We start from the raw sequence: 17,588 nt of genomic DNA, 5'->3' as shown, positions 1-17,588 counted from the left end.
TGGTCAGCCTGGCAATACTGTAAGAACAGTTTGTTCTAAGCAAGCTCTTGAATGAGTTTATGTGCTTAAATGGCATCACCGCATATTCTCAGTGCTGTCTCCTGGTCTTTTTTTACTCCACCCTTCCAAGCTTTTGACTTCGAAGTCGTGGCTCAGAATAATTGCTGTATTTACTCAAATTAAATGGTCACATCCTGCTACCATCTTCACTGGGAGGGTACAGTTGTTCTTTTCTCCTCTGGAGAGAGGCCTGACCACTTTTCCAGGATGTATCAGTGCTGTGCTGCTTTACTGTGGGATCAGCAGCAGGAAAGGGAGAGGGCACCCTTACTTCTGTAGGACGGCCAGAATTACAGCAATATGGTGTGTAATGTCTTGAAGCCCATCAAACTTTATTTCAGGTTTTTAAAAGCAGCATTTAAGTCTTATCTTTGTGAAGTTTGAAGTGTCTCAGACAATTCTCTGTTGAAGGACGCTGTGGATCGCCTGCTCTCCACGGTTTGCAAATTGTCTGCGCTTCGAGAGCGCTGCAAAAAAAACCCACCCATGCCTCAGATTCAGACATTTCTGAATGTGGGATGTTTGAGAACAGATTATTTTCAGCCTCGTCTATTTTCTGACTGTTAAGATCCTCCCTGATAAGCCTATGCAGTCAGGACAGCTCCAGTGATTCCCAGCTCCAGCAGGAGCCTAATCCTAACGTATTGCTGTTATCAATAGGATATTTTACCAGAGGCTTTGGTGAAACCAAGAATAGGCCTTTAATTATTATCCAAGACTCATTCCCCAGTCCTGGCTTGTCGGCTGTGGCCAGCTTTCACTAGTCCATGTAATGCAGATAGCCACAAAGTACATCTCCTCCTCCAGGAATCTGCGGAGTCAGCGGCTGCTGCCTCAGGCTGCCCGGACCCTCGGGAGCCCTTTCTTGCTGCAGAGCAGCTTCAGCTTCCTCGGGCAATCTCTGCGCCCTCCAAAGCGTCCCGGTTGTTTTAACTCCCCCTTTTTGTACAGGACACTGTGCTTTTAATGGACCTTTGCAGGCTCGTTGCCTTCCTGCTGGCACGGCCCCACACGTGAGGCTTCTTCACGGCCTCAGGTGCCTGAGGAGAGGTGGCCTGGCTGGTGGTCTGCTGCTGCTGCCAGAGCCCCTTTTGGGCCGTGACCCTCTCCTGTGATACACTGACCCGTAGCCCTGAGGCTGGGACTAGCTGACAGCCAGGAGTCATTATAAAGAATAAAAACTATTTCAAAGAATGCCTCAAACTTGTGCATCGCGCCCCTCTGCAGGCGGATTTCGTAGTGACTTGGTTTCGTGTCAGCTTAACAAAACGCTGAATGTGCATCATTCCTTTTCATTTTGTCTTAAAATAGGACATCTAAATCAGGCTCTCCGTAGGCCTTTCCCAGTCTCTCCTGGCTGTCAGCTTTCACTGAGCTTCCCCACACCTCCCACCGCATTTTTCTGCGGGGTAGGAAGAGACTGAAATGTAAGTGGGATTATGCCTGGGTGACAAATGCAGCCCGATGCGATTGCGGGACGGAGAAAAGCAGATACAAAGAGAGCCAAATCTGGGAAATGGAAGTGGGCTTTACAGAGGGGATTACGTGCCATAATGCCTCAGATAGCAGCGCATGGATCCTGTTCCGTGTTAAAATGCAGCCTGGTTTTAGCCTTCCCATTCGCACAACGCTCTCTGCCATTTCTAATGACAGCGGGGAGAGCCGGGACTGGCTGTGCCACAGGGGCATTTTGTTCCTGCAGCGCGTGAGCTGCCCTGGGCTCGATTTCAGCCCTGTTGCGGTGCCCGTTGCGGAATCGTGCTCCAGACACGCCGCCATCAGCGCCACCGGTCCGGGGCGTGCTGCAGCGGCGCTGCCCAGGGCTCTGCTGGCCAGCAGAGGAGGAATACCCTTAAAAAAAACCCTAAATCCCCATCAGTGCGGAGTGTCTCCCAGCAGCCTCTCCAAAGATGACTCCTTATTTTAAAAGAATTTCTAAATAAACTCCAAGCCGCATTTTATAAGAGAGGATGGTATTTGCAGAAAAGGTCAAGACTATAACAGTCAGCATCCTCGGAGATAGGAATTCTCAGCCCCTGCAGCTTCCCATAATTTGTCATGGCTTTAAACCCTCAAGTCCCCATTTTACATTCCCAATCAAGACAGACATGAGGTTTTGATTTCCAAATGAAACGCTCCGCTGGCTGGGACGTTTTTCCCTAAAGAAGATGTACAGAAACAAAAATTGTTAGGATTTCACTAATTATATGGTTACGCTCAGTCCCGACCCTGAGCCAGGACCCATTAGTGCTGGAACCATGGGGGCAGCCCTGGGGGGACCCTGCGAGGCGTCCGCGGTGCTGCGGCCCCCGGGGAAGGCCAGCTGCACCCCCGTGCCACCTCTTCGCAGTGTAACCTTCTCGTTGGGTTTTGGGCAGCCGTAATACGGGTGACCCTTGTGGGTCGGGGTGCTGCAGGCTGCCCATGTTGCTCGAAGGCTCGCGCTCTGCTGGATTTCTCACCGGGGAGAGCGTGCAGCGATTTCTGCCGCTAGCAGGTGTGAGAGAAGCCTTTCCTCTGCGAGTCTGCGGGGAGAGCATGGAAACATGAACACCGCAGCGAAAACTGAGTGGGATTTGTGTTTCTGGTGAGGTGTCGGGAAATAGCTTTTAAAATGCACTGGTGAGAGGCTTCCCAGCAAGCATTAACTATTCCCTCGCCTGGAAGGATGGCTGCAGTGAATGCACCTGGCGAGGTGCAGCAGGAGCTGTGTTGATGCTGCTGCCACGCTCCGGGCATCCCCGGGTGTGGGCTCGGTGAGCAGAACCATGGGCAGTGCCTGGGAACCGGGGAGGGCTGCCCCGAAACCCTCACGGCAGCTTCGGCTCAGCTCGCGGCGTGGGCCGCCGTCTGTAAATTGCCATATATACATTTGTAAATGTTTTGGTATGCTTGAGCAAGCCAGTATCTGGAATTAATTTTGTTCTTTTGGGAGACTAGACAGGGAGCCCGTTGGAGGAGAAATCCAAATGGACCAAAAGGATGAATTTTGGTGGGATTTGTTCAGTTGGAAGAGACCTTTGTATGGACGTGCTTTTGCAATTTGAATGGCCTTGATTTGTTTTTTCTTACTTCACTTGTGAAGTGACTCAGAGCAAATTGAACTAAACTCACTCCAGTCGTGAAGCAGATCTGTATGCTGATATTAAATGTTTTATACACTCCTCGGGGTTGTGCAATGCAGCATCCCTGCTGTGCAGTCCGTGCTGAGGCTTCTTTTTCCCTCTGTGCTCTGTACTTTTTATGTCAGCACTCTGTTACTGTGCTCCTTTGTAAGATGCGACGCCCTAAGGGAAGGTGAGGGTCACTTCTTCATCACTAACGTGTAGCCGCTCTTTGAGCAGAGTGCAGTCTCACCACTTCACACATCAGGAGATGAAAAATTACTTTCCTGGCTGAAATTGCAGGGAGGATGGTAGAGAGCAGAATGCACTTACCTTCGTGGCATCCCAGCCAAGGGGTGGGCCAGCTCCTGCAGAAAATGCAGTGGGATCTTTAATGCCGGTGAGTGGCCCAGCACCAGCACAAGCTGGTTCATGGTCTCAATCCGACCAGTTTGGCCCAAGATCATACCCCACCAAACTCCGTCACTTCTTTACTGGCAAGATACGCGTTCCCTGTGGTGCCTGACGACAGTCTCTGGCAGGGTTATAGATAGCATTTCCTTGCCTCTAGGTGCAAAAGCTACAGGTCCTCGATTGCTGCAGATCACATTTAGGCTTGCGAAGCCCATCTCATCCAAAGGCTTCAGCATGATTAGTTATTTTTAAACTCCACAGAAGGAGTGTTAAAAATGTGCTTTTTCATGCAAGCAGCCTTAAAAAAAAATCCCTGCTTTATTTATGTTCTTGAGGTGCTTTCTCATAATTTTCCCATCCCCTTGCTGCCTACACCGCAACGCTGTATGAAAACGGCTTTGGAGACAACACAAAGTGCTGTATCTGCAGCTTGATTTTTGCAAGTCTTAGAATTTTGCTTTTCTCCTTTGCTGAAACTCCGATAAGCATTTAAGTTTTGATACTGATCCTTCCTGGGATAGTAACAGAGAGAACTCAGGATTACAGATACTGCCCTCCTGTTACATCCCTGCTGACCAATACTTACTGATAGATTATTCAGAGCTGGCAGCAGAGATGCCAAATGGATGCCCTCTGTTTTCATGGTAAAATGTTGAAGGGAGATCTCTTGCTATGTTATGAACTATCAGGGTCTTTTATACATGCAGGACAAATCTTAGTTGTTACAGCATCTAGAAAGCCTTGCAGTTGTATTTCTTAACGGGTCTGGCTGAAACCCAGTGCTCATGGCTCTGTCCCTGTGCTTGGCGCTGCTGACATTGTGTGGGTCCCCTTCCCTGCCCTGGCAGCATCTCGGGACACTGAGCTGTGCCTCCAGCCAGGCTGAACACAGGGCAGTGCCACTGCCACGTCTCAGGGGATTTTGCGATCCAAGGTCCAAAATGGTGGGCAAGAGGAAACCCACCAGCACCTGCATCCCCGCACTCTCTTCCCAACCTGAATAGGGGCTAATTTAAAGCAGATGAAATGGCTCTGACACACCGCAGTGAACCCAATCCGCAGCTCCTGCTAGGGAAAAAGCCTCCCAGACTGTACAGGGGCTTTGCTTGAACCTGCAAAGGATGTGAGCTTCTGCTCCCAGTGGTTTTTTATCGTCTACTTTGCCCTGCATCTCCTTCTTCACTCCCAAGCCAAGCTGCCAGATCCCAGCTAAGCAGCCAGCAAGGCCTCCCTCCCAGGGGAATAGCCCATCAGTGACAAGGTCTCTGCCCCTGACGTACAGGGAGAAAAGGCTGGCTCCGTCCTGGGAATGGGTGGCCACGGTGCTGGCACAGCCCTGTCCCCGCGTCCTGCTCCAGCCAGGGCACTGCGCTGCTGCTCCCAGCCCAGGGACGGCCAGACAGATCACCTCTGCCCCCCTTGGTAGCTACTGGGAGCCTGGCCTGGCTTCAAAGAGCTTTTCTTACCCCTTATCACAGCGGCTGAAATTCCAGCTTAAACAAAACCCAGCCACAGACTTATTCAAAACATTTATTAGTGTTTAAGGAAAATAATAGTGTGAAAGGTACAGAGCTTTGTCTAAAGCCATATGCTTTTTTTTTTTTTTTTTACAAGCTTATTTGGCTGCAAATTCTACATGAGATAAAACTAGTATGTTTTTCTCCCAGAGATTTGGAATTAAGGACAGTTTGTCTTTTTTTTTTTCCTTTTAGTTCAGCACTTTAAGTTAGGACAGCATTTTCCAGGCTTTATTGGTATCTTCTTCCAGTAAGCATTTTGCTTCTCCCAGTATTTTCATTCCAGAACAAGGCTCATTCCAGATGCAAAGCGTAAAGGAAACATTCATACCTTGGCTTTGAAGCTAAACCTCCTTCAAGAACAGCAAGTTCATAAGGAATGTTAATTAAAGCATCATACAGTATCTAAATGGACATTTTTTTTCTTTTTTTTTTTTTTAACTTTATAAAGAATTAAGGCTATGTAGATGTCACAATAAAATACTCTCAGGTAAAACACACCCTATTTGTTAGACATGAAAGAAGGTTTAACAATAAATAAATGATTTATGCTGTCAATAACATTATGGAACTGTATAAAACTATATTTACGCAGCTTTAAACATAAAAAACATACTAGTGGCATGAATATATACAACACAGGTCATGACGTATGTTTAAATTATCATAGCCAGCAGTGTTTTTTTTTTTAAATGGAGACACTATAATAAATAGAAATGTTAAATATTTACAATAATAGCATATGTGGAATCAGTAGATGAACACATAAAATCTTCACACAGAGGAAAAAAAAGTTATGCCTTATAAAAAAAATCCCTCCCACCCACAGCTTGCCCACCCACCCAAAAGAAATTGTCATTGACTAGACAAGGGGAATATACAATTTTCCCCCCTCGAAACAAATGAATACAAATAAAACTGTACGCATGCTGAGGTGATATGTTGACTGAGACATTCAAGGATATACCTGTCTGTATGTTTGGTTCCCATAGATGCATCGGACCTCTAATGAGAGAGGGATCTTATTTCAGCTCGATGCACGAACATTACGTTGGTAGCAAGTCGTTTCATTTTGTGTTTGTGGTTTTTTTGTTTTGTTTTTTGCTGAAATGCTTGGATTGTCTTTTTGGTTCGAGCTTGTTCTTTATGGTGACATATGCCACCACGGGGGAGAGGATGCTCACAGGAAACTCCAGGAGGCACACTGGAGACTTCCTTATGGTACCACCAGCAGCCACTTGGTTTTTGGAGCAGAGGTGCTGGCTGTCAGAGCTAGCACGAGCTAGCCTTGGCAAGCCCCTCCGTGACATCCCGGGGGCACCCTCCAGGGGACAGCCCTGCTGCAGCTCAGCCTGGGCTCTGCTCCTTGGGTCACGCTGGCCTTTGTAGCTACGGTATTTGGCCTGATCCCACATCTTCCCAACTAAGTTGAATGAAAACATCACAGAACTTAGCTAAAATCAGGAAGGATCAAGGTCATTTCCTTAAACAATGACCCAGTGATCACAGGGAGCCACACCTCTTCAACTTAGCAGTTCTCTCTTGCTTCCTACGTGACTTCTATTAAAAGTAACGCCTAGAAATTCTGCGCGTGGATACGTGCATTAAACCCTGAATATAGCTATTAGGAGCTGTGCTCACTCAGCAGTAGCTAAAATCTGAGTTGGAAATCGTAGCCAAATTCCAACAGCCTCTACTGTTTGTGCAGCTCCTTCCCACCATGCGACAAGACGTACGTTAGTTCACCGGGTACGTTCTGTCTCTGCTGAACTGCCTTCCTGCCCCCACAGCTTTCCTCCCAAACTTTCTAAATAAGAAGGCTCAGATCTTTGGTGTGATTCCCACTTTCTAAGAAAACTCACTTTTTCTCCAGAGGAAGCTGAAGAGCTCACCCTTCTGTCCCCGTGGGTGCTGTCACCTCCATTTCCAGTACCATATCTGGGGCTATAGGATTGCGCGGCTGCAACCTGAGAATTACAATTGCATAGGGGGTAGGAGAGATGCATCCCAACACCTCATTCACACTTTAAACTGCTTAGAGACAATCAATTCTTGGCACTCTCTCTCGAGTAACTCATCCTGCAGAGACCGGCGGTCATTATCTGCACAACAATGAATAAAGAAGTCAACCCCCTCTCCAGATCTTTGGCATTTTGGTAAACCAGAGCTGACAGGCAGGTTCTGGTGGGGCTCCACATCCCAGCAAACCCCACCATGTCACTTCTAAGGAGAGACATTTCTGATGGGCTTCCAATGCAGCCCTGTGGAAGAATTTAGTGTATGTATGGGATCCTTCATCGTGTGAGCCTACGGCCATCCTTTTAAGCTTGTGCATTAGGGTGGAGGAGCTGTGTCTGGGTGGACAGGTGTAAGAAGAGAATATGCAAGGGGGTTTAGAGGTTCGGGAACATACTCTTGGGGGTCCTCCATACTGCGCTCTGTAAGTAGGGAAGTCGTGTCAAACTACTTGGTCTGGAAGCTGATTACCTAGGCCTTGGATATGCTGAAGTGACTGGATAAGCAAGTGTTAAGTTACACAGTGGTTAAAAAACAACTAAGGGGCACTTGAACTAGGCAGTGTCGCCCGGATGGGAACAATGGCTCAGAAGTTACTCAGCAGACAACGGTGGAGCTCCAGACTGCATGGTCCCTGTATGAGAGACAGGACAGCTATTTAATTCCAGTGTGTCACAGAGAGCCTCCAGCCCCTGCCTTGTCAGCCACAGGCAGAAACCAAATCCCTCTGGAATTCAGCCATCTGTTGTAAGACTGCACCCTAAACCTTCAGAGGTGCTAAGCCACAAGCGGCCACGTGCAATCTGCCAGAGCCCTTGTAACCTTCTCCCCAGCTGAGGAACCAAGGTAAACAAACAAGCCCCCAAAACAACCCAATGACCCCAGAACAAGATCCTAAATTTCAGCCAATGTCCGTTTCATTAATAAACAGAGGGGAAAAGAATTTAGTCAGAGACATTTTGCCACATTTAGCAGCTGCTCAAGTGTCGAGTTTGCTGGATCAATAACCCATTGCCACTGCTCTCCCTTTGCTACTATATACACTGGTGCTGAGGTCCATGTATCTTGCAATGCCCTGTGCTTGACCTCTGAATGGGAAATGCTTTGGAATGTCCATAGACGGGAAAATGGACTCAACGGAGGAAGCTTCCAGCAGAGGGGGAGGGTGGGGGTAACAGGGGGCTTGGTGCCTTTTTTCACCTCCGGATGTCCGAGAAGTCGGACAGTTCGTCTGCCCGGTCCATGATCCCATGTGCCCCTTTGGGACCGTGGGCCCCAGCTTTCACCCGGGCATGGGCGTTCAGGTGGCCCTTGGTACCTCTCTCTCCCTTGGACGCTCGCGAGCTCTCCCTGGCGTCAGACTCGGAGTGGGCCAGGATGTCCCCACGGCCAGCAGTGGCTTTGCCAGCTTCAACCAGCTTCTTCTCGGGGCTCAGGATGGCGTCACCGTGCACGGCTGAGGTGCAGAAGCTCAGGATGGAGCAGAGACTCCCCCAGTTCTGTTCGCATTGGGCCTGGACGCTTCTTGTTATTGCCTTTTTCACCTCCTCGCCACAGGTGAGCAGGATATTCACTAGGTCAACATACGGCCTGGAGGGAAAGAAAACAGTGAGAGGCAAGTCAAAAAATATATTAGGGTTATCTACCAGTCAGCCAGGGTAACAGCCCCTCTGCCTTACTCTCCCCTTGTCTACAGCGCTGTTCAGTAGCGTTTGTCCCCCGCTACCTGCTTACTTGGCCACCAGGGGGTCAGACATCTACCACCTTGGGGGCCAGTTCTGCACCATATGTTGACTATGCGATGTGTTATACTCTAATTGGCCATATCAGAGTAAGAAATGCACACGATAGCATCCTGTGGAGCTGAGTCACTCAAGCGCACGGGCTGCCTTGATTGTTCACCCAGTGGAGATGCTCTGGGAGAACTGTAATTTCCACCAGAGGAAGACAGGAGGTCTACACGCTTGGCAAATGGGGCTGTCAAATTGAACAAGTGCTGTCTCACATCTTCTCTCGCTATCTCTTTCCATGCTCCTTTGTCTTTATTAGTCAGGAGACACGACAAAGGAAGCCAGCTCTGGAGCCATCAGCTTGATAAAGCAGCTTGCTATCTCCAGGTGAACACCTGATACAGACATACGCTGGTAACCAGCCTGCAGGAGGCAGGCATTTCCTCTGCTCTGGGAAGAACAAAAGACACTGTTCTGTATGAGGTCCTCTGGCTTTTCTCACCACCTTCAGCTCTCCCTGGAGCAGCAGGTGTTGACCTCTGCCACGAGCAAGATCCTATCTGGGCCCACGATCCAACTGCAGCTAAGACACATGGAATTCCACTCAGGTGGCACCAAACGTTCTCTTCATTTCCTTACAGAGTTAAGTACAGCCTTCAGTATATGCCTTGTCCCAGCAGAACAAGGACTCCAAACAAGCCAAGGCCAAATGCTGCTCCTGCTTCCCACCCAGCGCTGAGAGCCGCCTGCAGCCCCGCAGCACAACGCGGCCTCTGAGCACAGCTCGCTTCCTCTGTCATGGGCACGGAGGACAGCAATTTTAAAATAGCTGTGGTCACAGGTTTTGTGGGTCAATATTGATGTTGTCTATTGACACAAGTGCTCAGCTGTTAGCAGGAGGTGCAGGCAGGCTCAGAAGGACATGCTTAAGACTTGGATGGTAGGACCCATGCAAACTGCAAGTCAAGACCTGCCCAGGGGCTGGCAAGCCTGGGTTCTGCGGTAATGGCAGTTGTGGTTGCATGCATGGGGTGGTGGTGGTGCACCTTCCACCATCCCCTAGCTCTGTGACTGTGGACGAGCCCTGTCTAACAATCTCTTCCCAAGAACTGAGTCGAGGAGATGAGGAGAACCAACAGACCGTGAGCAGATACTACCCTGATTTTGCTCTGCCCAACTGCTTAACCTCATTTTGAATGACTAATCTTGGAGAGCCACCTATTCCCCTATCTGAAAATATTTCCCATGTTTGGATTGTTTCTGTCATTAAAAAAAAAAGCTATTTGGAATGCAACAGGGAAGGATCTGCCAGGGCCTGTCACCACTTCCACCATGACAAATGGGTCTGACCCACACCCCCACAGCAGCTGACTCCTCAGGAGGAGGCTTCACTGCCCTGATCGTGCTCCTTAATGCGCATCACAAGAAAACAGCCAGAAGAATAAACCAGAGAACAAGTCTGAAAGCTGCCACTGGCTTCTAAGCTCTTAGGTTTTTGTCTTAATCATAAAATAGAAGATGGCAGAGAATTGAGCACAATGCATATGAAGTAAAGGGGAAGGATAAAAAAGAGATCAGTCGTTAAAACCGGGCATAATCTGTGCAAAAAATCTTTGGAAGAAAAAGGTTGCTGGTATGACTAAAAAGTGGCTCAGCTGCCAAATATTTCAGGTATTCAAAGTCTGCCAGATCCCTGCGGATTAATACTGGCCCATTTCTCCTTCACTGTTTTACTTTCTGCATTTCAGCTGGCCTGACCATAGTACCTGAACTGAGCACAAGGCTGCAAGTCAGCAGACGTGATTTTATTTCCAGCTCTGCCACACTCACCTATTGATCTCGAACAAGTTACTTAGTTCAAGAATTTCAGAAATGGCCTCTAAATTTAGAGGAGGGGAGGAGGCTGGCTTGCTTCTATTCGGGGAGTCCCACATAGGAGAGCTTAGCTCCAACTCCACAAGATGCTGAAGATGAAGTTTAAGCAGCTCTAAATGAGATCATGTAAAATGTAGATGCTCAGCTAAATGAGCTGTGCCTTCAAACCGAGACCCCCCATTTAAGCTCCCCAGAAAGAAGCAGTTGCCTTTGCGCATTCCTGTTTTAGCTTGTTTGCAAAATAAGGAAAACCTAACTCCTCTTTCTACAGCTTTTGGCTCTCAGAGGTGGTTTTCAACATAAAGTAAGGGAATCAGGGCCCAGCTCCTCTGGAGACCAATGAAAATTCAAGGCTAGAAGTCAAAAATAAATAATTCGGTGAAAAATTAATGTCACAATCGCTGGAATTTGGGGTTTCTGTGCTAATATCCACTGAGGATAAAAAAAGCATAGTGGCATGGTAGGAAGATGCTCTAAGGTAAGCCTGCTGCCAGGCTGTGGCTCAGCCTCCTTGTTTGGGAGTGGGATGTTCAGCTGCAAGAAAAACAGGCTCTGATTTTTGCATCTGTGCACAAAGAGTTGGTACAAACAGCTTGTGCCTGGCTTGTTGCTGTCATGGAGCAGCTTTGATCAATTCCTGCTAGGACTCATGCCTGCCATTCCTTGGAGGGCGGCTGTGTTCCCAGGCAGAGGGATGAGCTGCTCAAAATCTGACTTGTGCCTTCATTTTGTACACCTCCATGTTTTATTAAAAAGCATCTGAGATTAATAAGGAATAAGATGAATGGGAGATTACCTGGGGGACTGCAGCTCCTTCAAGAACAATTAACTAGAAGACATTTGAAAGTATGTATTTACAAAAGAAATTATCCTGTTGACAACTCTGCAAAGACCATCTTCCCCCTTCTCCTCTAGCTGTCACTTTTAACAAATGGGTCATGAACAGTGCCTTTGACTACAGAAAGCACAAAGGCTTTGTGAGATGCCTCTTGGAAGATCAGAAGCTAACACTGTATTTGCCTAAGGACCAAAAGGACAGCCAGATCCAAGTCCAACCCACTTCATTTCCTTCCACAGCCACATCTAGCCCTTTTCAAGGGAGCTCATCTTCCAGGGCCCCTGCAAAGAAAGCATTACCTTGGTCTTGTACCTGGGAAAAGAAGCCGTGCTTAAGGCCAGAAGGAGGTGAAACAGCTTTTGGGCAGATGCACAGCCCATTGGCACCATCACGCTCCTGGAAGGAGCTCCCACGCCTCTGACTGCACTAGCACGGAGGCACTTACTCATGCTGCAGCAGGTCTTTGAAGTGAATCATCTCCACAATGACCTGGACGTTCTCCTTGGCAGCGGAGCAGAGGTCATGCTTCAGGTAGCACTCCCGCTGTAACTGGAACACCATCTCTTTAATGGCTGGGCACTTACGGCTGATGCAGCTGAATTTATGCCTCAAGGCATGAGCCTTACACTTCAGAGCATCTTTAATGAAGGATTTTCCCTGAGAAGAAAAGAAACGGAGGAGGTCTGTATTTTTGTCCATTAAGCACAGCAGCTGATTTATGTCCAGCTAGCTGCTCCTCTGCAGGACAACGTCAAGGGTTATTAGATTGCAGGGGAGACCACCTAATGGCTTCTTCTCCCCTCTTCTCTTTGTTTCTCTGCCCTTAAAGATCACACCAGGTTGCGCTGCCTTGCTATTCCACTGGAGCTGAACACACAGGGCTTCCTCAGATATTTTGGGGTTTCCTCTGCCCCAACAACAGACTGCCCAAGAGGAAAAGAGGGAAAAAGTAAGCACCTTGAAGTAATGCAGTGCTTGAGTTACTGGCTTGCTTCGCCTCTGGGGTGGTAGCATAGCAGGTTCCCACAAAGGAGAAGGGCATCCTGCCATGGCTAGGGTCTCCAGGACCACAAGCACATACCCATTCCTTTAATTTAGTTTTCTTCCCCCCATTTTTAAATCAGTTTGTATACTCCTTACAGAGCATACATACATGTATGCACCATTTCCCAGCTATCAGTTTTTCGCTACTACCACTTCCTCAGGCAGAAAGGGACCCAAATCAGCACTAATAATAATTCTACAGTGTCTTGATGCCTGTTTGTTGCAAGAAATTCTCAGTGAAATAAAAAAATAAACCCAAGAAACTAAAATGTACATTGCAAGAAAGTTGCTTTAGCAGTATCTCTTTAAAGATCATTTGCAATTCCCTCATTCAGCTGCTTAGAGGGTATCAAAAATCATCCCTACCTTTTCCCTCTTTGCTATCTGACCCCATAGCCAGCCATACACAGTGCACGCGTCACAGCCAGGCAGCTCTGCTCAGCCTTTCTTTACTTTGCTGAGCAATAGGTGCTGCACTGCATCCATCTCTTCATTGTTTCCGATTCTTTTACACAAATGCTTCCAGAAGACCAAATTCCTGTTGTCCTTTATCCAGAACACACGGGCACAGCTCCACAGACACGGACTAAGATTCACCCAGACCCGTGAGCAGATTTTGTCCCTAAATTGTTTCAACCCAGAAACACTTCTCCCTAATCAAAGAGCTATTTCAGGTATCATCCCCTTCTATTCCCTGTACCTGTACCCTACCTGCCCTTCTCTTTAACACTGAACATGCAGAGCACAGTGGGAAAATTAAGATAAAGAGAAAATCCTTATACAAACCAAACCTCACATCATTTATCAGATTTCAGAGAGGGAGGAGAGCAGAAAGCAGAAAATGGCCAGTGCTAGTCTTGTTATTTAATGTACCCTAGAACAACTGTAGGTAATACAGAGATAAGCCCTGAAAAACCACGTCACAGCAGAGGCTCAAGTCACCTCCAAATTAAAGCTCCAGGGGTTTGGTGCTTGTGCACTGCAAAGGAGACAGCCTGGATGGGAAACGGGCTGGATCTGACTGCAGTACCTGGGGATTGCATTGAACAGGCATCAGTGGCTGCACTCAGGCACACCTTCCTCCCAACAGGGCTCGCTGCTTCTATCAGCTTTGCTCACTGACAGAGCTACGCAAAAATAAGTGTTTGCTGGAAGCCACTTGGAAATGATGTCAAAGGTTTTCAGATACCCACAGACTTTAGGAGAAACAATTCCAGTTTTAATAGCTAACCAGACCCTTTGTATATCCTTGAGAATTTAAGCCTAAAACTCCAGCACTTCAAGTGTTTCCTGCTGGGTGGTCCCACCATCCCTCACAAAAGGGATGGAGCCCTGGAGACAGCTCTACTTTACACCACGCTTCCAGCAGTGCCATGTAGCTGGTGCTTTTAGTCAAGTTATTCTGTAAACTGCATGGTCAAGCCAAATGCCGCTGGCCCGGCGTAATGTTCTCTTCCCTCCACACTGAAATGGGAGAGTAGGTTTACAAGACATAATAACAGGATGTCTCAATGATGCGTAAATGGTCTGGGGAGAAAATGAAGGAGACAAACTTAATACTGCATACCATCGAAGTCATGTATTTTAATGTCAGTGCTCGAACTAAACGCTTATATGAACGCAGCAGCTTTTGGAGGTTGCCTGTACTGGTTGTGTGCAAGTCTCGAGAACCAAGCTTTAATAAGCACACAGTGGGAAACATCTTCTGATACATCTACATGAACTTGGGAGCCCCAGGTGCATTTCAGAATCAGCTTTGAACAAACATGATGTAGAAGCTTCAGTCATTTAATGTTTCTGACAACCGTGCTCATCTACATTACTGATTGTTGTCCTGGGTACAGTAGGAACAAGTCCCCACGTGGAGCTGCAGCTAGGGACAACCTCTCTCCTGGGGCAGCTTACACACTGCTGCTGCCTTGGGTCTTGATTCTGGACCCTCTGCTTCAACAGAATAATTTCTACTGAAGCTGGTCACATGCAAAAGCAGATTTGCTCCTTAGTGGTAACTTTTTCCTCAGATGTGCTAAAGAGCAAAAACACATCCTAAGTTTCATTGTGTTACCTGGGCATCAAATTTTCCAGCGTTGTGCAGGAAAGTCATGCAGATCTCATGTAAGCCTCGGATCTCGCAAGAATTGTTTTCAAAGCATTCAAACACTCCGCATCCCACATCGCCAGCATTAACCAGGCAGTGCTGGATTTCAGCTAAAACGAGCATTGATTACAGTTAATTTGAAGAACTGTTCATAGAAGCTGCTGGTGGTGGGTAGGGGGGAAGGGAAAGAGACATTTTGCTAACATCATCAGTTCAAAAGAAAAAACATGTGACAACAGTTATTGTACCCACAGCATGCCCACTTTCTGCAGAAATTAGGCCAAAACTTGGGTGTATTATGCTATGAAAGTGATATCCAAGAAGCAAATGCCAAATCCACTACGCTTACGTCAAGCTCTTTCACTTGAGAACTGTCTAATGCTTTCACATTCCTCAGGAGCAGAGGACAGGCATGATTTTTGCTGTCTGACTTGTAAGAAGACCCCATCAAATTCAAGTGCCAAAACGAGAAGACCATGAGAAGCTGGTCCCAGCCAGCTAGAATTGGTCATTTCTGGTGATAAAGCACAATGCTCTTTGCAGGCTACCAGGCGTCCCCTGTCCCAATGTTGAGGAAGTTTATGGCAAAACTCCCACTGATAAACAAAGTCCTTTGCACCGATTGTTGCATAAAGCTGAGACTCTGTCCTCACCTATGCAGAAATCAATTGGAAATGCGTATTTTTATATACGGCACATAGAACAGATCCACTGGACCTAGCATACGTGTTTATTCTGCCCGAACAGATGTTATGTAATGCTGTTAAAAAAATGCTGTCTAATACCTACGTACAACCCCTCCTTCCCAAGTTCTAACTCTTAATAAGACGGCTTCTGGGCCTTTTAAAAAAAAGGGATGTCGTAGTGCTGCCAGAGGGAAGGTAGTTGCTGAAAGAGCCCGGGGATAAAGTTAAACAGGGGCAGCTTTTAGGCCAGGACTGAGGATGCTAAGAACGCCTGTGCTCCGTGCCCTAGTGGTACTTTTAATTAAAGCTCGCTCTTGGGAGCCAGCCTAATCCCCCTGCGGACCGCAGCTTCAGCCCCCCCGGCCCCCCCTTTGCCAGGCGGTCCATTTTGCAAGTCTTTGCAGCAACTTTGGGTCCCATTTCAGCCCGCTGCAAGGCAGAGGGGAGCAGAGCCGGGATGTACAGGCTGAGTCCGACGGGGCTCGTGTGACCCCCCCCCCCCCCGGGGGGGCAGCGGCTCTCTCCGCCACCCCTTCTCCTTCCTACCTGCCCCGGAGTGCATCTGGGGGGCGGGTGGTCCGGGGGGGTTCTGTCCCCGGTGCTGGGGCCGCTCCGGCGTTGTGTCGGGCACAGGCGGGGAGCTGCGCAAAGCCGCGGGCACCGGGGGGGGGGAAAAAATGGAGCTCTTTGTGGAGCGCTGCAGAAGCGCGGAGCCGGGCTTTTTTTGGGGCCGGGAGCTCAGCTGTAGTGCTTGTGTTGGCATCCGGATGCAAACCCTCGCCGGGATCACATGTCCTGGCTCCAGCGTGCTGAGAACTGCACAGTGCCGTGATTCACATGTGGCAGTCCCTAATGGGCATTCGTGCATTCCTGCTCGTGTGTGTTTAAACACGTCGCGCAGCAGCGAGAGTGTTAAAAGGGAGAAAAAAAATAATAAAAGGGGGTTGGGGGGGGGGGGAGAGAAGGAGGGAAGGGGGGGGAAGGGAAGCGCCTGGATCCCGCGCTCTCCGTGCACGGTCGGGAAGCGATCCAGCAAAGTGCACGCCTCGGCTCTCTCTTTCTAGGCAGCTACACCCGGGGGAGGGAGAGGAGGACAGAGAGGGACCCCCCCGAGCCCCCCGCATCACCGCCCGGCTCCGTGCGGAGCGGAGCAGCGGGCAACCCCCCCCCTCCCCCCCAGCCTCCCTCTGCCCCCCAAACTTTCTCCTCGCCCCCTGCCCGCTTCGTGCCGGGCCCGGGGGCCACGTGCACGGGGCAGAGCCGGCTGCGGGCTACCAGCACCGGGCTTTTCCCCTTCCTTCCCCTCCGTGCTTTCACCCAGAAGCTGCCTGCCTGACACCCCCCCCCCCCTCAACACAGGTACCTGTGTTCTGCAGGGACAGCCGCCCCTTCTGCGGCGGGGTCCTGTCGGGCGGCCCCTCCGGAGGGTGCGTGGCCTCAGCACCGGCCGCCGCGGGGATGGGCAGCACCAGCACCAGCACCACCACCACCAGCAGCAGCAGCAGGGCCGGGAGGTGCCCGCGGAACCCCTCGCACATGGTGGCGCCTTGCCGCCCTCCTCCTCCTCCACCTCCTCGCCGCCTCCTCCTCCTCCTCCTCCTCCTCCCGGCCCCAGCGCGCTGCCCGCCGCGGCCCCGCGCCCCGCATGTGCCCGGCGCGGCGGCGAGCGCGGAGTGGCGGCGGCGGAGGAGCCCGAGGGTGCCTCAAATATCCCCGCCGAGCCCCGCTGGCGCTCGCATGAGGGAGCCGAGCAGGTGTCGCTCCGCGCCGCGGCCAATGGCAGCCGCCGAGCGCTCCGCCCGCCCGCCGGGGGGCCGGCCCCGGCCCGGCGGCAGGTTGCAGCCTCCCGCCCCCCCCCCCCCCCCCACGGTCCCCCCCGCCTCCCTCCGGTCCCCCCCGGTCCCCCCTCGGTCCCCTCCCGCTGCTGGGAAGGGGCCGCCAAGGTGCCCCCCCCCCCCCCCCCCGCCCCCCCGCGGGGGGTGGTGGCGTTGAGGGGTGGTTTTGGGGGATTTGGGTTCTTTTTATGAGGGGGAAGGTGACAAAAAGGGTTTGGGGACCCGGGGGGGGGGGGTGACTTCGGTTTGTTGGCGCCGAGGGGCCGGAGCCGGCCGTCCTGCGGCGCTTGAGGCCTCAGTTGTAAGACTTTAAAAAAAAAAAAAAAAAAAGAGAAAAAAAAATAAATGAATTCCTTCTCCAAAGCGGCTAT

At 49.9% G+C, this 17,588-nt stretch overlaps 1 protein-coding gene across 1 annotated transcript; it reads right to left on the bottom strand.

Moving 5' to 3' along the window:
* Positions 1–5,094: 5,094 nt before the first annotated feature.
* Positions 5,095–17,064, bottom strand: STC2 (stanniocalcin 2). The gene is made up of 4 exons (XM_040573572.1): positions 16,746–17,064; positions 14,664–14,806; positions 12,000–12,211; positions 5,095–8,701 (listed from the first exon to the last, which is right to left on the bottom strand). Exons 1-4 carry the CDS (start codon positions 16,918–16,920, stop codon positions 8,308–8,310), a joined length of 924 nt encoding a protein of 307 aa, XP_040429506.1. The 5' UTR covers positions 16,921–17,064; the 3' UTR covers positions 5,095–8,307.
* Between the last annotated feature and the right edge of the window lie 524 nt (positions 17,065–17,588).

The sequence above is a fragment of the Cygnus olor genome, chromosome 14, assembly GCF_009769625.2.
Source record: "Cygnus olor isolate bCygOlo1 chromosome 14, bCygOlo1.pri.v2, whole genome shotgun sequence".
Classification (NCBI taxonomy): Eukaryota; Metazoa; Chordata; class Aves; order Anseriformes; family Anatidae; genus Cygnus; species Cygnus olor.
Note: the sequence above shows the minus strand (reverse complement) of the source record. Positions and strands in the feature narration are given on the sequence as shown.